Source organism: Sipha flava, unplaced genomic scaffold, assembly GCF_003268045.1.
Source record: "Sipha flava isolate LNK unplaced genomic scaffold, YSA_version1 248_pilon_pilon, whole genome shotgun sequence".
Taxonomy (NCBI): Eukaryota; Metazoa; Arthropoda; class Insecta; order Hemiptera; family Aphididae; genus Sipha; species Sipha flava.
In genome coordinates this window covers 22,393-40,349 of record NW_020272897.1, presented here as the reverse complement: position 1 = coordinate 40,349, position 17,957 = coordinate 22,393, and the positions used below count along the sequence as shown (strand labels likewise).

General features: G+C 24.0%; 1 protein-coding gene across 1 annotated transcript; it reads right to left on the bottom strand.

Moving 5' to 3' along the window:
- Positions 1–271: 271 nt before the first annotated feature.
- On the bottom strand, positions 272–8,028 carry LOC112684301 (E3 ubiquitin-protein ligase RNF123-like). The gene is made up of 13 exons (XM_025555740.1): positions 8,014–8,028; positions 6,285–6,552; positions 5,044–5,279; positions 4,856–4,975; positions 4,533–4,785; positions 4,304–4,466; positions 3,445–3,644; positions 3,235–3,374; positions 2,903–3,082; positions 2,684–2,844; positions 2,167–2,324; positions 1,444–1,624; positions 272–401 (listed from the first exon to the last, which is right to left on the bottom strand). The coding sequence occupies exons 1-13, from the start codon at positions 8,026–8,028 to the stop codon at positions 272–274; spliced, it is 2,205 nt and encodes a 734-aa protein (XP_025411525.1).
- Between the last annotated feature and the right edge of the window lie 9,929 nt (positions 8,029–17,957).

Below are 17,957 nucleotides of genomic sequence, written 5' to 3'. Positions count from 1 at the left end.
TTGAGCCCATAAAAATGAAATCATCTAAAGTTATTTTTATAATTGTACAACTATTCATAATAGGCAACAATGCTCATAATTTAAATGAATAATGTGTATTTTTATTAGTATCAATTTTAAAAAATTTTATAATTTTTTGGGACTATTTGATAAAAATGTGAAATTCCTTATTTATACTAAATCATTTTTTTAATAAATACAGTTTGAAAACTTTGATTTTGACTTATTTTAGTTGATAAATTTAATTTGTAGTTTGTATCCAACGCATTTTTCATAGTGGAGGAAGTTCTTTTCCAAAATCACTTAATACGGCTAATGTATTGCAATCCACTATTTGTTCAATTCTTGTTTTACAATAAAAACATACTTTTGAATAAAGTATGTGGTGGTCGGCGCATAATCTGGAATTAAATAAAAACCCAATTTATTAAAATTGCACATTTAAATAACTGAAAAATAACAATAATGCATTTAAAATATCAGAATATGATATAGTAACCAAAAATAAGGTAATATACTTTTAGAAATATATATTTTAATTTTAAACTATAAAATTATAAATATCATAAACCTGTGTAAGATTTTGTTTAGCAAGGTTATTACTTTATTCTATTATGTTATCGTCTCGTGCCACTAAGTCATAAGTATTTTGATTATAAAAATGTTGTATGTATTAAATATATAAAATATATTAATTAAAATGACAACGAATAAAAAAATAATATTAAATATTTTGATGAAGATTTTATAATACTCAGTTAACTATCATAATAAACGCTTACGCATAAGGTAATTTAAAGTACTTAAAAATAGCATGCCTTTGCATGTTTACTATTTCACTTTAATTAACAGGTATTTTAAATCAATATAAGAAATTATTATGTATAAACGAAACAAAACATAAAGTTTTATTGACCACACTATTCATTTATTGTACATATTCAATAAAAAAATATTTTTTTTACCAACACAACTGAGTTAGATACTCCAGGTATTAAGATGAAACTCAAAATAAAATGCATTAAATTTATTATGATTTATAATAGACAAAAAATATTAAATAAATTTAAAATTAAAAAAAATATATTCTCAAATAAGGATTTTATAAAAAGAAGTATCTATTGTATGAACCTTTTAAAATACTATATTATCACTGATTAATTTATCGCAAAATGCAGGGCAGCACTGTGGACAATTAGCGTCGTTATATTGTTTTATTATTCAGAAAACTTTTAATCCCAAAACACTTCCTCTTTCAAAATTAAGGATTAATGAATATAACTCCCCGTATTGTAATAAATTCTACCTAAACTTATTTATATGACACTACAATTTTTAAATATTTATAGTATAGATAATAAGTACCTATTTTGAATTTTTATAGATAAATGTATTAATTTTTAGTATTGATATTATAACATAGTATAAATAACAAGAGCTTACTTGCAGCATTGGTGTTCACATGGTTTAAGCATTACACTATTTTTTTTCGAATAACAAATCACACATAAATCGTCCTCGTTTATGCTGGAAGCCATAGATTTATGTCGCTTCATATACCAATCTAAATGTTGGTACAGAACAGCGATTTTGTTTAATTCTTCCTCAGTAAGATGTTTTTTATCTAAGTATTGTATAAATGAAATAAAACAGAACTTTTAATGGTATATACTATAAACCGAACAGAAATTTCCAAATCTAAATTATTTGAATTCACTGAACTACCATACATGAATATTTATACGAAACAGTAATCAAAATAATTGGACTTATTGAATGAAGTTATGTTTAAATAAAATGTACTAATGAAAATCATCTGACATTGTTTTACTTTACTAAGTTAATTAAAATTGAAGTAATACAATTTATTTTTATGTATACCTATGATAAAATGTTTTCAATGAAATAAATATCAGTGTTAAAATTATAAATTTAATATAAATAAATTGTATTAAAATTAAATTGATTTATGAAATTTAAAGTAAAGAAAATTAAAGTAGATATTAAAATAATAGAACAATGAATAAACACATGAAAAAAATATATACACTACATACGTATAAACCGAAAAATTAATCAAATAAAATTTTTTTAAATAATTCTAATGAATTTATTTATTTATATATATATATCTGTGTATCAAAATTAGCATAAAGTAATATTTACAAGAATTCAAGGCAAATTTTTCTTCATTTTCACTTTCGGGTAAAATAATAAAGTCCAATGATGATAGATTAAAGTTTGGATCCGAAATGAATACGTCTGTGATATCTGGGATACTGGAAATCTTATTAGAACCATTGGAAGTAAAATCTTCTGTAACGATTACATTAAGCAAGTATTAAAAATATAATAAGATTCCAACAAGATTGAATGAGAATTTTAATGTACGAATTAGAATGGAGAAATATCACATAAAATTGCAAAATAATAACTATTGGGTTTGGTATGTAATTCTAAATTTTCAATTATAAACAATTTATGAAGGTTTTCTATAACATTTATACATTTAGACTTTACACATTACTACAATTACATTTGAATATTAATTATTAATATTATTATTATAATAATAATTATTATTACATATTAATATTATATGATTATTATATATTAATATATTTATTTTAAATGACTTATATTGCACAAATACAAACAATTATTAAATTATTCTAAATTACCTTTTTCGTGAATTTCGTCGCCTAATATAGACAACAAAACACCCATGGTAGCCATGAGAATGGTAAACTTATGAATACATTCCACAAAAGGTAATGATGATTTCAGAATTTTTTGAAACGTAGAAGATGATGTATGTATTCGATTTAGTATTTGACAAATTAACTAAAATGTCAAAACCGAAAGGTAAAAATATTTTATTCAAAAAAAATGTCTATATTACCTGAAAAACTCTGTTGAGAGATCCTTCCTGGTCCATTATAAGGCTACGGTCAAAATTAACCATCATTTCAATAACTCGAAGTAAAGTTACAGTTAGAACAAAACGGTGACTGCACATTCTTAACTTATTGAATTCTTCGGGAGACAAAGGAACTCCATCATTTTTATTTATGTCTTTTATCTATAAATTATGAATACATTTAATAAAACAACCTTTTTTTGGATACAGTTAAGAAATTATATATATTGGTAATGTATAGGTATCCTATACATAATCAATATAATCCTATAATAAGATTATATTTTCTTAAATTATTTAAATATTGTATATACTTCATTGAATAAGATTATAAAATCCGAAAATGACCCATTCAGATATTTTAAAGAGTTATTAATAAATTGTGATGCCATTTCTTTATCGTTAGTAACGATAGTCCGTACATCATTTTGTAATACAATCATTGGAGGTCGTTCTATAATTTAAAAAATGAAATATTAGTTGGTTGATTTTAGTCCAATATAAATATTTATAATCAAACTGACCAACAGCAAAATGAGTAAAAATAATTTCTTCAATTGTTCCAGTTCCATTATCGCTAATGTTTTGATCTTCTAGATGGGGAAGTCGTGTATAACGAAACGCAAATCCAGAGCCATGCCATATTAACATCAATATTATACTTGTTTTATTCCACATGTTCCACTCATCCGATTTTAATATTGATTGAATAGCACGCAATCGTCTAAGATCATTAATTAGACTTTATCAAATATATATATGTATACAAAAATTATGTATTTATGTTATTATGTGTACATATTATGACGTATTAAATTTAGAATCGTACTTTTAACATTGTTAATTATTTATTTAAACTTTGAAAATTAAATAATTATTTTATACAAATAAAAATGTATCTATCTCAAATAATATAAAATAATTATAAGTTTGTAATTGTAATAATAATTGTAATATTTTTTTCTATTATCGAATTTCTTGGGAATGTACTAAAAATCTTATACAGCAATTTTTTTAATTAGAAATTGTTGGATAAAATATTAATTTTTTTTAGTTATTTCAATCAATAAATTTTAAATGCATTAATTTACTTATTGAGATAAATTATAATAGTTATTTTTGTATTGCATTTTATAATTTTTTTATTTTTGATGAAAAAGTTCAATAAATATTAGCGTATATAAAACATAATTTTACTTCAAGAAAAAAAATAACTTGATTTACACAATGCTCATACTTTTTGCAACAAATTAACAGTTGGAAATTTACAAACAATCCATATCGTGAAAAATACAATTTTAAACTTTATACGTAATTAAAAAATATCAGAATAATATAAAAATTGAAAAAATATTATAAAAAATATTTATTATTAAGTCTTACGATTTTTCTGAAATGTCTTGAATCATTTCAATCCCACTAGAATTTGTTAAATACATAATAATCCCTTGTACAGTTGATTCTTTTGATTTTGGATGAATAATTCTATTATCACCAAGTATTTGAAGTTGTGTTTCAGCAACTAAAGTGGCTAACCATTTTTTATCTAAATGAAAAATATTGTCAAATATTCTAATAATAACTAGATACAATTTGAAATAAATATAATTACCAAGAATAATATTCTCAAACTTTTGAAATGGTTTTGTATAATCAGGCAATAAAAAAACCAAGCCCATCAAGTTATCTATATAAAATTCTGGAACGAATCGGAATAATTGGTTTTCATACTCTGAACAATATTTTATTGTATATGAAATTATAGTAAGAATCCATTCCAAAATATTTTTGTTAGCATCTACGAATACCATACTCATCAACCAGCCTATATGCCTTGAGGTCAAATGGATTTTGTTTTCATAACCCTATAAAAATAATATGAATTGATTTTCAGTAAAAATATTTCAAAGTTTAACGTAAAAATATAATTTAAACCATAAGGGTTTCTTCTAAATATTCTTGGTTTTCGATGTTTTCATTGGAAAATTTTAATTCATAATCCACTAATGCATAGTTAATTGATAATTCGGTTAATCTGTCCTTGAATGACATATACTAAACAAATGTTATAAGAATAAAACAATTATAGTTTAAGTTTTAAAACAGTTGTTTATAAGTCTTACGTCAACTAGTTGTTTATGACCAGCTATGTAGTATAAACAAATTACATTATTTAGTAACAAAGAGAGAATATGTAATTTATCAGTAGGTAAATTATCAAATGAAAATACTCTATCTGAAATAGTTGCATGACTATAATTGTTTGCATTTCTATCTTCTGCATTTCCAATAATTCTAGTCAAAATAGTAATTAAACCAGCTGTCGAATTAATTTCTATTATTTCATCTTCTGCATCAGCTTAAACAAAATTATATGCTTCGTAAAATTTTATTAAAATACATTTTTTTGATGTTTAGTTTGATATTTTTTAGTTAACAATTGATTAAAAGAAATTCATTGTTAAAAAATTGAGTTGAACTTTTTCAAGCAACGCAAAAACATACTTATAATAAATCATTGTGCTATAAAATTAATATAGTTATTTATATAAATTTTATCTAAACAAAATATATTTAAATTTAAAAAAATTGAGAAAAATGATGTGAAAACATCTAGCTCTGTATATAATTATATAATATGTGTTATGCGTTATTTATTGCTAATAATATTGCTAATTTTATTTTAATATTTTTTCTTTGGGATTTGTCATACTATAGTATACAGCCAATTATTACAATAAAATCTAAATGTATATAAAATTATAAATGCATAAAATAAATAGATTATATTTCAAAAAGTATACTTTCTTTCAATTAACCAAAATTTAATAATTCATAAATAATGGGAACACATATTTTTTTTTCAAATGTTTAATACCTACTTATAAATTATGAATTTTTTTTTTGGTTTTTATATAATTTGAAATATTTGAAGTTATTTTAAACACTTTTTTCTGAAAACTAATAACATATAATTATGAATATTATTAAATTAAGTACATGCAATTTACTGAAAAATAACACAAGATAATATGAAAAAAGTATAAATAGTAACTTAATATTGATAATTACAATTTTTGATATCCAATAGTGTTATAATAGATATTATAAAAAACCAAATCTTGTTTGCATTTTAATATACTTCGTATCAATGCTCATTTTAGAGCAGAACCTTCATAGTAAATTAATTAAATTTCAAAATATTTTAAATAAAATTTATAAATATTTTATTGAACACAAAAAAAATTGAAAATTAAAGTAAATCTAAGACTATACAATACAATTAAACTATTACTAAAAATCTCATCACCGTCAGTGTGTCGTAGCTGTAGATTGATAAAAAAAAACTACTTACAATATTCACTTTCACTTTGATGAAGAGATTGATTGTTGAGAGGATTTCCAAGTTTGGACTTTATAACTTCTTGGTATTTGGGTTTTAAATATGAAAATAAGCCACCAACTCGTTCGATTCCAAAGAAGTTGTAACTTTCCAAATAAAAAATATTTGGATTAATTGTAGTTTGATCATCTTTGGTAAGTTCTTCATTCCAAAGTTCACGAATCAGATGTGACAAACGAAATAATGTGCTTAGTATTACCGGACCAGGTAATCTTAACATAGGATCATTCTAGAAAATATTCAATTAAATTAAATAACATGCATTATTTTAACTGTAATATTGTCATTAAATGTAATAAGACAGGCATATTAAATAAACATGCAATAAATACTGCATACATTTTTAAAATTATTACTACTCAAATTTTAGTAAGTAAATAAAATAGTAGATCAGGGATCCTCAAACTTTTATAAACACTGTACCCCTTTTTATCAATTAACTTTTTTGGGTAACCCTTCTTAGTTAGAAAAACTAAAATAAATATAAAAGAAATTAAAAACTTATAAAATTACATATTTATTTCATTAAAACATAATACACAAAAAATGTTAAAAACAAAAATAGCTTACTTTCAAAATAAATTAGTGAGAAGGGTTAACTTGTTTTTATCGGCACAGTTGATCAATATTGGGTTCTAATTTAGTTTAGTACGATCTTAAATCATCTTCAACATTTAACTTGTTTCTATATTTACTTTTAAACTTGAATAACCTTTTCCACATAAATAATTTAAATTTAAAGGTTTTTTGGCCAGACTCGTACCCAATGCTCGAAGTGGGGGGATACGGAGGGATGGCATCCCTCTACTTTTTTGTATTTACAGTTTTCATCCCTCTACTTTTTTTGTCTAGAATAACGCATTCCTCCTAAGACTTGGATTTTAAAATGATATACTTATAATTTTTATATTTTTGTATAAGACATTTTTTTTCAGTGAAAATAATTGTTTTTAACATTCAGGCTCGAACGCCCGGCTTATCGTGTTGTTTAGTATAAGCCGTTTCGTAACTCGTATTATACCCGTATTTAGAGCCATGGATTAAAATAATATACTTTATGTGAAATATTTTAAATTAAATTATTATCTCTACGGAGCTATGTAGAAATGAAGAGACTAGCAAAGAATAGGGAAGATTGGTTGAAGCGACGAGGCGATATTGCCTTATGATAAAAAAAAAAATAAATATTATAGGTACACAAGGTATGAAGAATGTTATGATGATATCAGGAAATCTAAATTATGAAGCATCCCTCCACTTATCTTGAACCATTTCGACTACTGATCGTACACCTTAAAAAATCTCGAGTACCCCTAAGGGATACGCGTACCACAGTTTGAGAACCACTGTAGTAGATAATTCATAAAATTAAAAACTAAATATGCTATGCAACCCTTAGAAAACTTCTATTTTATTTAAAACGATGTTTTTTATTTACTCGATCAATTAAATACTAAATGCCTATAAGATATAAATTAAGAATATGTACGTATTATAATTAAAATTGTACCTTTAGTTTTTTACAAATTCATCGGTAAGTCAATTTATCCAAATTTGATGGTCATTAACTTATTACTAATTAGTAATGTTAACAACATCAAGTTATTATAGAATAATAAAAATTATTTTATAAAAATTAACAGTTTCCCTTAATGTTCTAACAAAACAGTATTATTAAAAAAATACACACTCTCCAATAAATCATGTTTTCTTGGGTAAAACTTTGAAATTGTCTACAAAACAAAATCCTTGAACTCACATTTGTATCAGTTTGATCATTGTCATTCAATAAAGTTTTTAAAAATAAAAACTGAAGTTTCTTTAATTCTGTTTGAAAAAATTGAATTGAAAATGGGATATACGAATATAATGACATAAAATGTAATTGTATAACATGATAATTTATATCACTTTACCATTTATTAAATGTTTGATTTTATCACATGAGTTCTCGTAGGCCGATTTACATATTTTATAGTCTTCAGGAAAATTTTTCATTAGTTTAATTTCCATATCTTCTACTAAACCTATATTTTCTATACTCCAGTATACAATCGGAATCATATGATTGAACATTTCATCGGATGGAGCTACAATATGTAAAAAGTGTGAAAATCTGAAAAGTCATAATACGAAAATAATATTACATTTTAAAAAGATTTAATATAATATATTTATAATAAATAAGAAACTCACAAATCATTTTCATAACATTATCAAAAACCCAGATAACCCAGCATCCAAACATATAGACAAAACCATTAAATACGCTAAAGAACGTAGTTTAGAATTTAATTCGGTAACAAAAGTTTATACTTATAATTTCCCCCCATAGACTACCAAATTTCACATCAATCTAACGAAATTCAAAAAAGAACACACTCTCCAAATCATTTAAACGAGTTGATACTAACACTCAAAAAGGACAATAAATATTTCACAGACACGTATAAAATAGAATAAAACATGAGTATAACAACTATAAGTGAAAATCTAACTATCAGGTTTAAAACTCCCCAAATGTCGATTGTTCTATTATACGACAGAAACCATAGCTATATTCAATACAGTCGAAAACATTTATAAATAACGATAAATTAACTTTTAAGAAGTGTGGTTGTCGAAAAAAAGAAGTTTAAAAAGTAAAGAAATTTATTAAAATCCTTAGTAAAAGTTTATATTTTAATCATTCTTTGTCTCAAATGATAGAACAAATGTTCATAAACTGTCAATGCATTATTTTATACTCACGACTAAAGACATAGTCATCAAAATATATTTCAAATCAAAAAGTTTAACCTTAATACATATTTCCGTTGACATTATATTTGATCATTTAAATCATAAGTTATAATTATATTTAAGTGAATCTGTATTTTTTTTTTTTTAATTAACTTCATATTATATATAAAATAATTATTATTGCATATTATACGTATATATATTATGCATACTTGTATTAAAAATAAAATAATGAGGGTGACAAATCATTTCACTTGAACAATTATCGAAGGGACCGCATTTTCTATTCCAAGTTTTCATTATTCCTTAAAGCATTTGCCTCAAGGTTAATGGGTAAACTTATCTTAAATACGAGTATTTTCTGCTTTCTCTCAGTTTGTCCTTTCATTTTAACCTATCTCTGATTTCACAGTATTTCTTTCTCACGCAAAATCATTGTTGCCTATTCTCGCCTTCGGTTTGGCCACATTCGCCTCCCGGCTAACTTATTTAATTTATCCCTTAACCATTCTTATAATTGCATTTGACATGCACCTTGACATATGCAATGTTTCCTATCAACTGCTTTACTGTCCTGTTGTTCATTATAATTACCGTCTTCTGCCTACTATATACTATATACTATATACCATTAATAATCCTTTTGCTCTTCCTCAAATCTTTCAACCCTTCAACGTACTTAATTAAAGTCATTATTCATTTTTCCCTTTTTTAAAGAATTTTATTATGATGTTCTTATTATTTTTTTATATATATATATTTAGATATTGTTGAGTTAAATTATTCATAATATTTATTGTATATCTCTTATCTTTAAATAAAAATAAAAATCCCAAATTTCTTATTATTTAAAATCAATTTATATATTAATTATTTATTATTTCAAATATTAAAATCACGTATTCGATTATATTATGTTATTGTATGAAATTAATTTTAAGTAATTTGTGTGTGTGGTTTATTTTAATTTAAAATAAAAATAATAGTATTTTAATTCTTTAGTTATTGTAGATCTTTAAAAATAACTTAATCTATTTTCAATTATAACTAAAAATATAAAACATAATAAAACAATTAGAAAAAATTGTCATATATAATTTTGCCTTTAAAACCTAAAATACATATTATATAGTTTATGAATACCTTATTTTTTACAATTATTTACAATAATTTAGTTACTGTAGAAGGAAACTAACAGATTTCCATTTTACAAATAATATTTTAATTAATATTTAAGTCTAATATGAAATCAGTAAAAAAAAAATGATACAATTAAAAACTATAACACATACTTGATTTTGTTAAATAAAACGTTTGCAATCATTTGTTTTCTAGTTTTAGTTTCTTCACAAATCGCGGTTATCAGTTTAAGTACCATAATTTGATTCGATGTATCAAATTTTTCTCTCCATGTACATTTAAATTCACAAAGCATACAAAACATAAATTGATTTATGATGCATATCATTTCGTAATCCTTAGAAATATTACAAACAATTTAGTACACTTATTTAGTACAAATATATTATATATGTATTTTAATTTTGCTTTTTAACTTAATAAAACCAAAAAATTTAAAATTAGAAACGTCATATTTTTAGTGAATTATATTAATACAGTGAATAGATAGTTTATATAATTATACAAAATATAATAATAATATTACATAATATTATATAATATATTATATACAAATTAGAAACTTATTATTTAAAAAAAATGTTTTTCTAGGGCATTGTATTATTTTAATACTCTTGCTCTTTAAAAAGATAAAATCACGGTAAAATAATATATATTATTAATAAATTAACTTAAACTCACTGGTATATTTTCCCACATCAATTCTAAAAAAACTTTAAGTTTTATGGTATTTTTTTTACTCATGTTGTTTAAAAATGATACAAAACAATAATCAATGATATATGGAATCTTCAAAATTCGCATAAATTGAAAAAACAACACATTTCCTATAGTTTTATTAATAGTTACTTTATCAGAATGTTTTTGACTTTGCTTTATCTAGAGTATAGATAAATACAAATTCATATAAAATATATGGATTCAATAAAATTTATATGAGACTTACGTTAGCCAATATACTAATTTGGTTATCAATTAAAAGGCTTATATTTTTTTCAAGTAGCCTATAATAATTTATTAATGTTGCTGGATTAGAAATTATTGGTTTTGCTCCTTGTATAGGAAACTTAAATGGTCTTTCGCCCAAATTCACAGCTACATGTTCATTGTTAGAAAGAGTTAATGCAGGGAAGTATATCAAGCCATCGTTATTAAATCCTTCAAATGCTCTACCCAATGTTCGACCATTGCTAAAAAAAAAAAATGTTAAAATTGTCAATTATATGATGTCTAATAATAAAAAAATCTAAAAAAAATATCTAAAAAATCAATGACTGTTATGAATAATAACCATAGTTCATAATATGATATCATAACTTATAATATTTTGCTTGTAATAAAAATTAAAAAATGTAAAGGTATGTTATACAGTTTTCGCGGAAACCTCATTAATTATAATTCTTCCAATGGGTCTATTCATTTTTTTTTTGTTTGTTTGTAAGAGGACATTTAAAATTAACTATGATCTATTTTATTTTATAATCATAATCAAGCCGGTATCAATTTGATACGGTTCTTAAAATTGTATATAAAAAATCTTTTAAAGTTTATTTAATGAAGCTTGGAAATAAGAATTAAGTTTTTTTTATTAAGTTTTGTGTATTACACAGTATAATATCGTGAGCATTTTATAAAAAGGTAATAAATGACTATTTACAGAAGAGCAAACAAAAATGTTTATTTTATATATTTTAACGTCGGCATAGAAGCATGGGCGGATCTAGGGGGGGGGGTTCAGGGGGTCAGCTGACCTACAGTTAATATTTGTTGACGAAATTGGCCTCTTGGAAATTTTTTCTATTTTTAGATCTTGATTTGGACTTTTAGACAGTTGGCCCACCGGAGTTACTTGAAAAATGAATGCCATGTATATTCAAAATTTAAAATTTTTCAATTCATAATTTATATTTTAAATTATATCGTTTTAGTAGAAAGTAAAGTAAATCATATTTTATTCCGTACGTTTGTTGCGCTGATAAAATTAGATTATATATATTAATCGTAAATAAGTCATTATCCGTAGTATCCCTAATTCTAAAATGTAATATAAATATACTTATACGCTTTTATGAACATATTGTGTTTTTTTTTTTTTTTACAAGGTATTAAATTCTAATTCAGTTTCATCCCTAATAAATGGCCTCTTTAAATGGCTTGATCCACAGTTCCCCGACTCTGGATCCGCCTCTGCATAGAAGTATAATACTTGATTTAATTAGTATATATTTTTATTCCATCAATGAAAAACTATGAAAACTATATCATTTTTAAGATTAGTCTATATGAAAACATTGGAACTTAATATGAACTTATGCAAACTCTGTATATTTTAATTTAATGCTTACGTTAGTATAGTAGAGAATAGTTATAAAATTGTATTTCTTACCTAAATGAAATGGTCAAACTGTACTCAAGTAAAAAAAGGCGATATGTATACCTTCATAATACATCTAATTATATTGTATTTTTAATCAGAATATATAAGGAAATATTTTAGTATTTTTCAACAAAGAGATGGTTATAATACTTAAATATATGTATATAAAAGTGGTATTACTATTATTTTTTTCCTTCTACTATGATTTCATAAACAACAATCACTTATTAAAAAATTTTTTCGAACATATTCTTGAACCAAGTGCAGTTCGATTATTGCCTTTTTTTATCCCAAGTAAAATTCGCCTAAAATAGTGCGATTCTTCACCTTATTAATATAGTATGTAATATTCAGTTTTACTATTAATACTACGAATTATAACTTAGAAACATAAAATATCATTAAATGTATTTTGCTTATAACTTGTAAGTGAAGTTAAATGCAATTCAATTTATAGTACTTGAAATATTCAATTGTGTTTTTTGGAAAATCAATCACGCAACTAATCACATTGCCAACTCTCCATTTTTCACCGTATAATGAACTATTAGACATATTCCATTTCTCCATAGTAAAGCCATTAAAACCATAAGAATTCGATGTTTTACCTAAACATTTTCAATCAATAGAATTTATTAATTACTTTTCATAAAAATGCATTAACTCAACGAAGATTTATAGTTTATATCTAAATACAACCAATAGATACAATTAATAACAGTAGTTTAAATATACAGTAATAAAAGTTTTCTAAATTGGAGAATATCGTAAATACCTACGCCCGAGAAGATTTCGGAAAATTCACAATACTGAGTAGCCCATCCTATACAAATCGCACCATTCGAATCAAGTTGGACCTCATATTGATACACTTCATCTTTTACACCATGGATGGCTTTTACAGTAACCACGTTTCTTTTAGAATATATGGTATTAAATTCAGTAATAATATTTACTCCGTTATAGTTTGTATTAAAATATTTAGTTTTATTGAAAAATTCATTTTCTTTTAGTAGCAATTCTTCGAATACTAATTTATCAGCTACAATTTCTAAATCTTCTCTTAATTTGTCAATGCTATAATAATAATAATTTATTTATGGTGTATTAAAGTATTAGTCTTTGATTACGTACTGTGAATAAACATCAATATTTTTTACCAACGGTTTTAATTTGTTTCTACCATTTTTTCCGAATATTTTATTCACTTCTTCAGACACAATTCTTACTAAATTAATTTAAACTATAATTATAATTAAGATTCGTATTTGATTTGCACTAATATATATATAATACGTTTGATACATTTTAAACCAAAAGAAAATATGAAAGATATGATGAAATCAATTTTGAAATATTTAAAGTTTTATGCACCAAATTTATATATACTTATTTAAATTATTTATTAATACTGAAAACAACGATTTACCATCAATATGCAAGTCCATAGCAGCATAGATTTTATTTAATCTATGATCACAGGAAAATAATAATATTTACTTATTTAGCTAAATATTCTGATTCAAACCTATTTTGTTTGATTATATGTAAATTACTAGGCAATGAACAAATCCAATAGAATCCCATGACAATTTGTTTATATCAGTGCAGCATTTATTTTATATTTGTACATACTCATGAAACATGCCGAAAATAAAAACATATGATTTTATTCACTAACAAAATATAATTTTACTAAAAGTCTACGAGTCTATCTTAAGGTATGCAGTTTACTATATCTGTATAAGTAGTATACATAATACATAAAATACAAGCCTCTCTTGTCGCTAGCTAGATAAATAAATTCTAGGTAGATCAAATAATAATAAGCATTATACACGTAGGTAAGACTCTCCATCTAGAGAAGTCATGATCTATTCAACATGCTAAATAAAGCAAATACACCATAAATAAAGCGCAAACAAATATTAAAAATATACCTGTACAATACAAATAATCAGTGTTGATAAATTTTTACCAAAATTTGATTGAGCTATTTAATACAATACAATACAGTGAACAATTCTTTTCAAAACCTAATTATAATTTAATATTTTATGAAAAAGTTTATAAGTAGGTATATAAACTGTATTGTTAAATATTATTTCTACGAGTGATTTCATGTGATACAAAAAGAAAATTGATCAGTTAATAGAACTGATTGAGTCTTCTCCTACACGTTGGGATTGTTTATTAAAATAATACCAAGAAACAAAAATTAAAAGTAAAATGTATGGAGAAGATTACACAAAAAATGGAAATAACTGCGGCATATTTTCTAAAAGATCCTTGAAATTAGTTGTAGATATTTATATGAAGTTTTCATACGTAATTTTATCTTTTACACTGATTTTTTTTAGCAAAATTATGAAAACTACTTCGTTAACTCTTTTTGAAATTCAGTGTCTCACCCACAAACCCCACAACCTCTTCATTCTTTTTTTTTTCCTGTTTTTTTTTCTTTAAGTAACTTATCTAAAGCTGCAACTAAAGTAAATTTTCGGTTCAACATGTTTCGTATGAAATATTGTAATTTATCATTTAAATGCTCTAGAAAGAAAACCATAAACAAATTTATTCGGGCTATAAACTGATTCTAGATAAATTAACTCTACGCACTAACGGAGACTGCTATATATAAACCTATTTCTTTCAATATTCTATATAGTGTACAGCAGAATGTCAAATAGACAGTCCACAGCAATCAATAATAATAGACAAAATAAAAAATAAATAGAAAAAAATTATAAAATATTAATGTAATGTCACAAATATCATAGATTCTTAGATAAAAGTATATTTATAATCCATTATTATGTCTTATCTTCTGGTAAACTGTAATCAATTAAATTTTATTAATGATTTTATATGTATTCAGGTACATAAAAATATTTTTATTTTTTTTTGTTAAATGTTTTTGTGCGGCTAACCTGCGTAGTAAACTTTTCAATATATTTGGTCCACTTGATACTTTGAGTTTTGCATGCCTAATATACAGGTACATTAACACATATATAAGATATAAAATAAATGATTAAATCACATAATTGTTTATTTAATATAATCTTAGCATACTATAAATTGTCATTATTTACAGTAAATGACTATAGGGGTTATCGACAAAATTATTTATATAAAATTATAAATCGTATATATGATAGATAAATAACTAGAATTTATAGGTATACAGTTATACTATGATTATTTATTATATTAGCTATTATTTTAACAAGTAAAATTCGTTAAAAATGAAACTTAAAAAATATTTTCTCACTTACCTGTCCTCGAACTTAATATGTATAATATAATATAATATATAATATAAATGACGTCGATGAATTTTAAATTATTGCAATTTTCATCAAAAATCACAAAAACTCTTGACATTTTTGTATTTAGAAATTCATATAACATTCAATTTTAATATTCAAGTTATAAGTTATAAGACTTAAAAATCAAAATAAAATTCTTCGTATGTGGTTATTTATAGTCAATGAAATTGATACTTAAAAATATTTAAATTTTATGTATATATACACAGATTGTCATAGTTTTAATTTGAACTGTTGATATTAGAGTAATTACATTAGTTTAAATGCTAATTAAATGCACTTTTATGCGTTTTTTTGTAAAACTCGGTTTAATCAACCCGGTTACGAAATTATTTGATAATTATACTAATGTATGGTAATGTAAACTAGACTAAGGCATATAGACTGATCCACCCTTTCTCCCACTATCCTGTAACTACAGAATACTCACCATTAAATTGTTTAAAAACTGTTAACCCAATTCATCAATCAAAATAAACGTTCTTTAATTATTTTTATTAGTATTTTCATAAACTAATTTATTAGAGCTTGATAATTCATTGTCAGAAACAAATTACAAGATATACTAAAAAAAATATATTAAACTTCAACTCGATAACACTTTAAAGTTAAAAGTGAAGTAAAATTGTAGACGTTTGGTTAATCAAATAATCTAATAAATAACCTAACATATTTAAATTATTAATCACGTGCGACATGAGACTATGAATGACTGGAGACATTAATACTTCGCAGCTTTGCTTATTACATAGCAAAATTTTTTTCATAAAATTTCATACTATACATTTTTTAATGTACAATGATATGATATAGAGCCCCTATATATCTACGCCCTTCCATATAATTATAATTTGTAGTACAATGTAAGTAATAATTTTTAGCAATAGTTCATTTTATTAATCAAATTGCACATTATAATTAGGTAATTACCAATCTGTTATTATTTTTTAAACTGAAAATATACTTTTGATCTGTGTAAATCTGAAAACTATTTACAAATTATTTATTTTAATGTGAGGTATATAATTTAAAATGTAATAGATGTATTTCATTCCTTATCAGTTGTCTTGCTTAAGACAGTTAAAACTAAAGTTGAAGTTGAAGTTGAAGTCTAAATTGACAAATGCCCCAGTTTCCACCCCACTCCTCTCTACCAAATTATGCCACTAGTCCACTGGTTTAGTTGTATAGTAAAATAAAACATATTTATGTTAGACCTCATGTAAGATTCCATAAAATAAGATAAAAATTTACAATGATAATTATGAATAAACTTAAAAAACAAATATTATATGATCATAATGTTTTTTTTTTGTTACAAGGAATACATTTATAATTTACTTTCAGCTCTAATAAGTGGTCTCTTGAAATAGCCTGACCCACTGTTCTCTAACTGTGGATCCGCTCCTCGTTGGACCCCAATTTTAAGAATAAATCTCAGGTGATTGCCGAGTATCCGGGTGGGCTAGACCGACACTGATTTCAAGAGGCCACTTTTAAGTCTGAAACTGGATTATTAATGTATATCTTGTAACAAAATAACATAATATGATCAAATAAAATGTGTTTTTAAGTTTATTCATAATTATCATTGAAAATATTAACATTTATTCTATTTTACGGGGAATTCCGTCTTACAACGGATCTGGCAAAGATATGTTTTATTATACTATACAATTAAACTAGAGGCGTTATTGAAAAAAAGAAGGGTTGAAACTGGAGCATTTGCCTTGTCTAGTATTAAATTCAACCTATAGTCGACAAGCTTAAAAATATATGAAGTCTTCAAAAAGCCAACATTTTTCAATATATACTAACTTATGGTTAGATGACCTCCTGAACCCATACCCCTGATATACGATCGCACGACTGTTAACATAATTTAAATGAAATATAGTTAGTTTCCCTTATGCAATTGCGGTCAGCAGTTTAAATTTGTTCGCTACACGAATACGATTTGACTGTTCGATGTTTCTAGAGTATTTAAATATTTCAAGAATTACAAGTTTCTAATTTTAATTTTAAATTAGAATTAAAAATCAA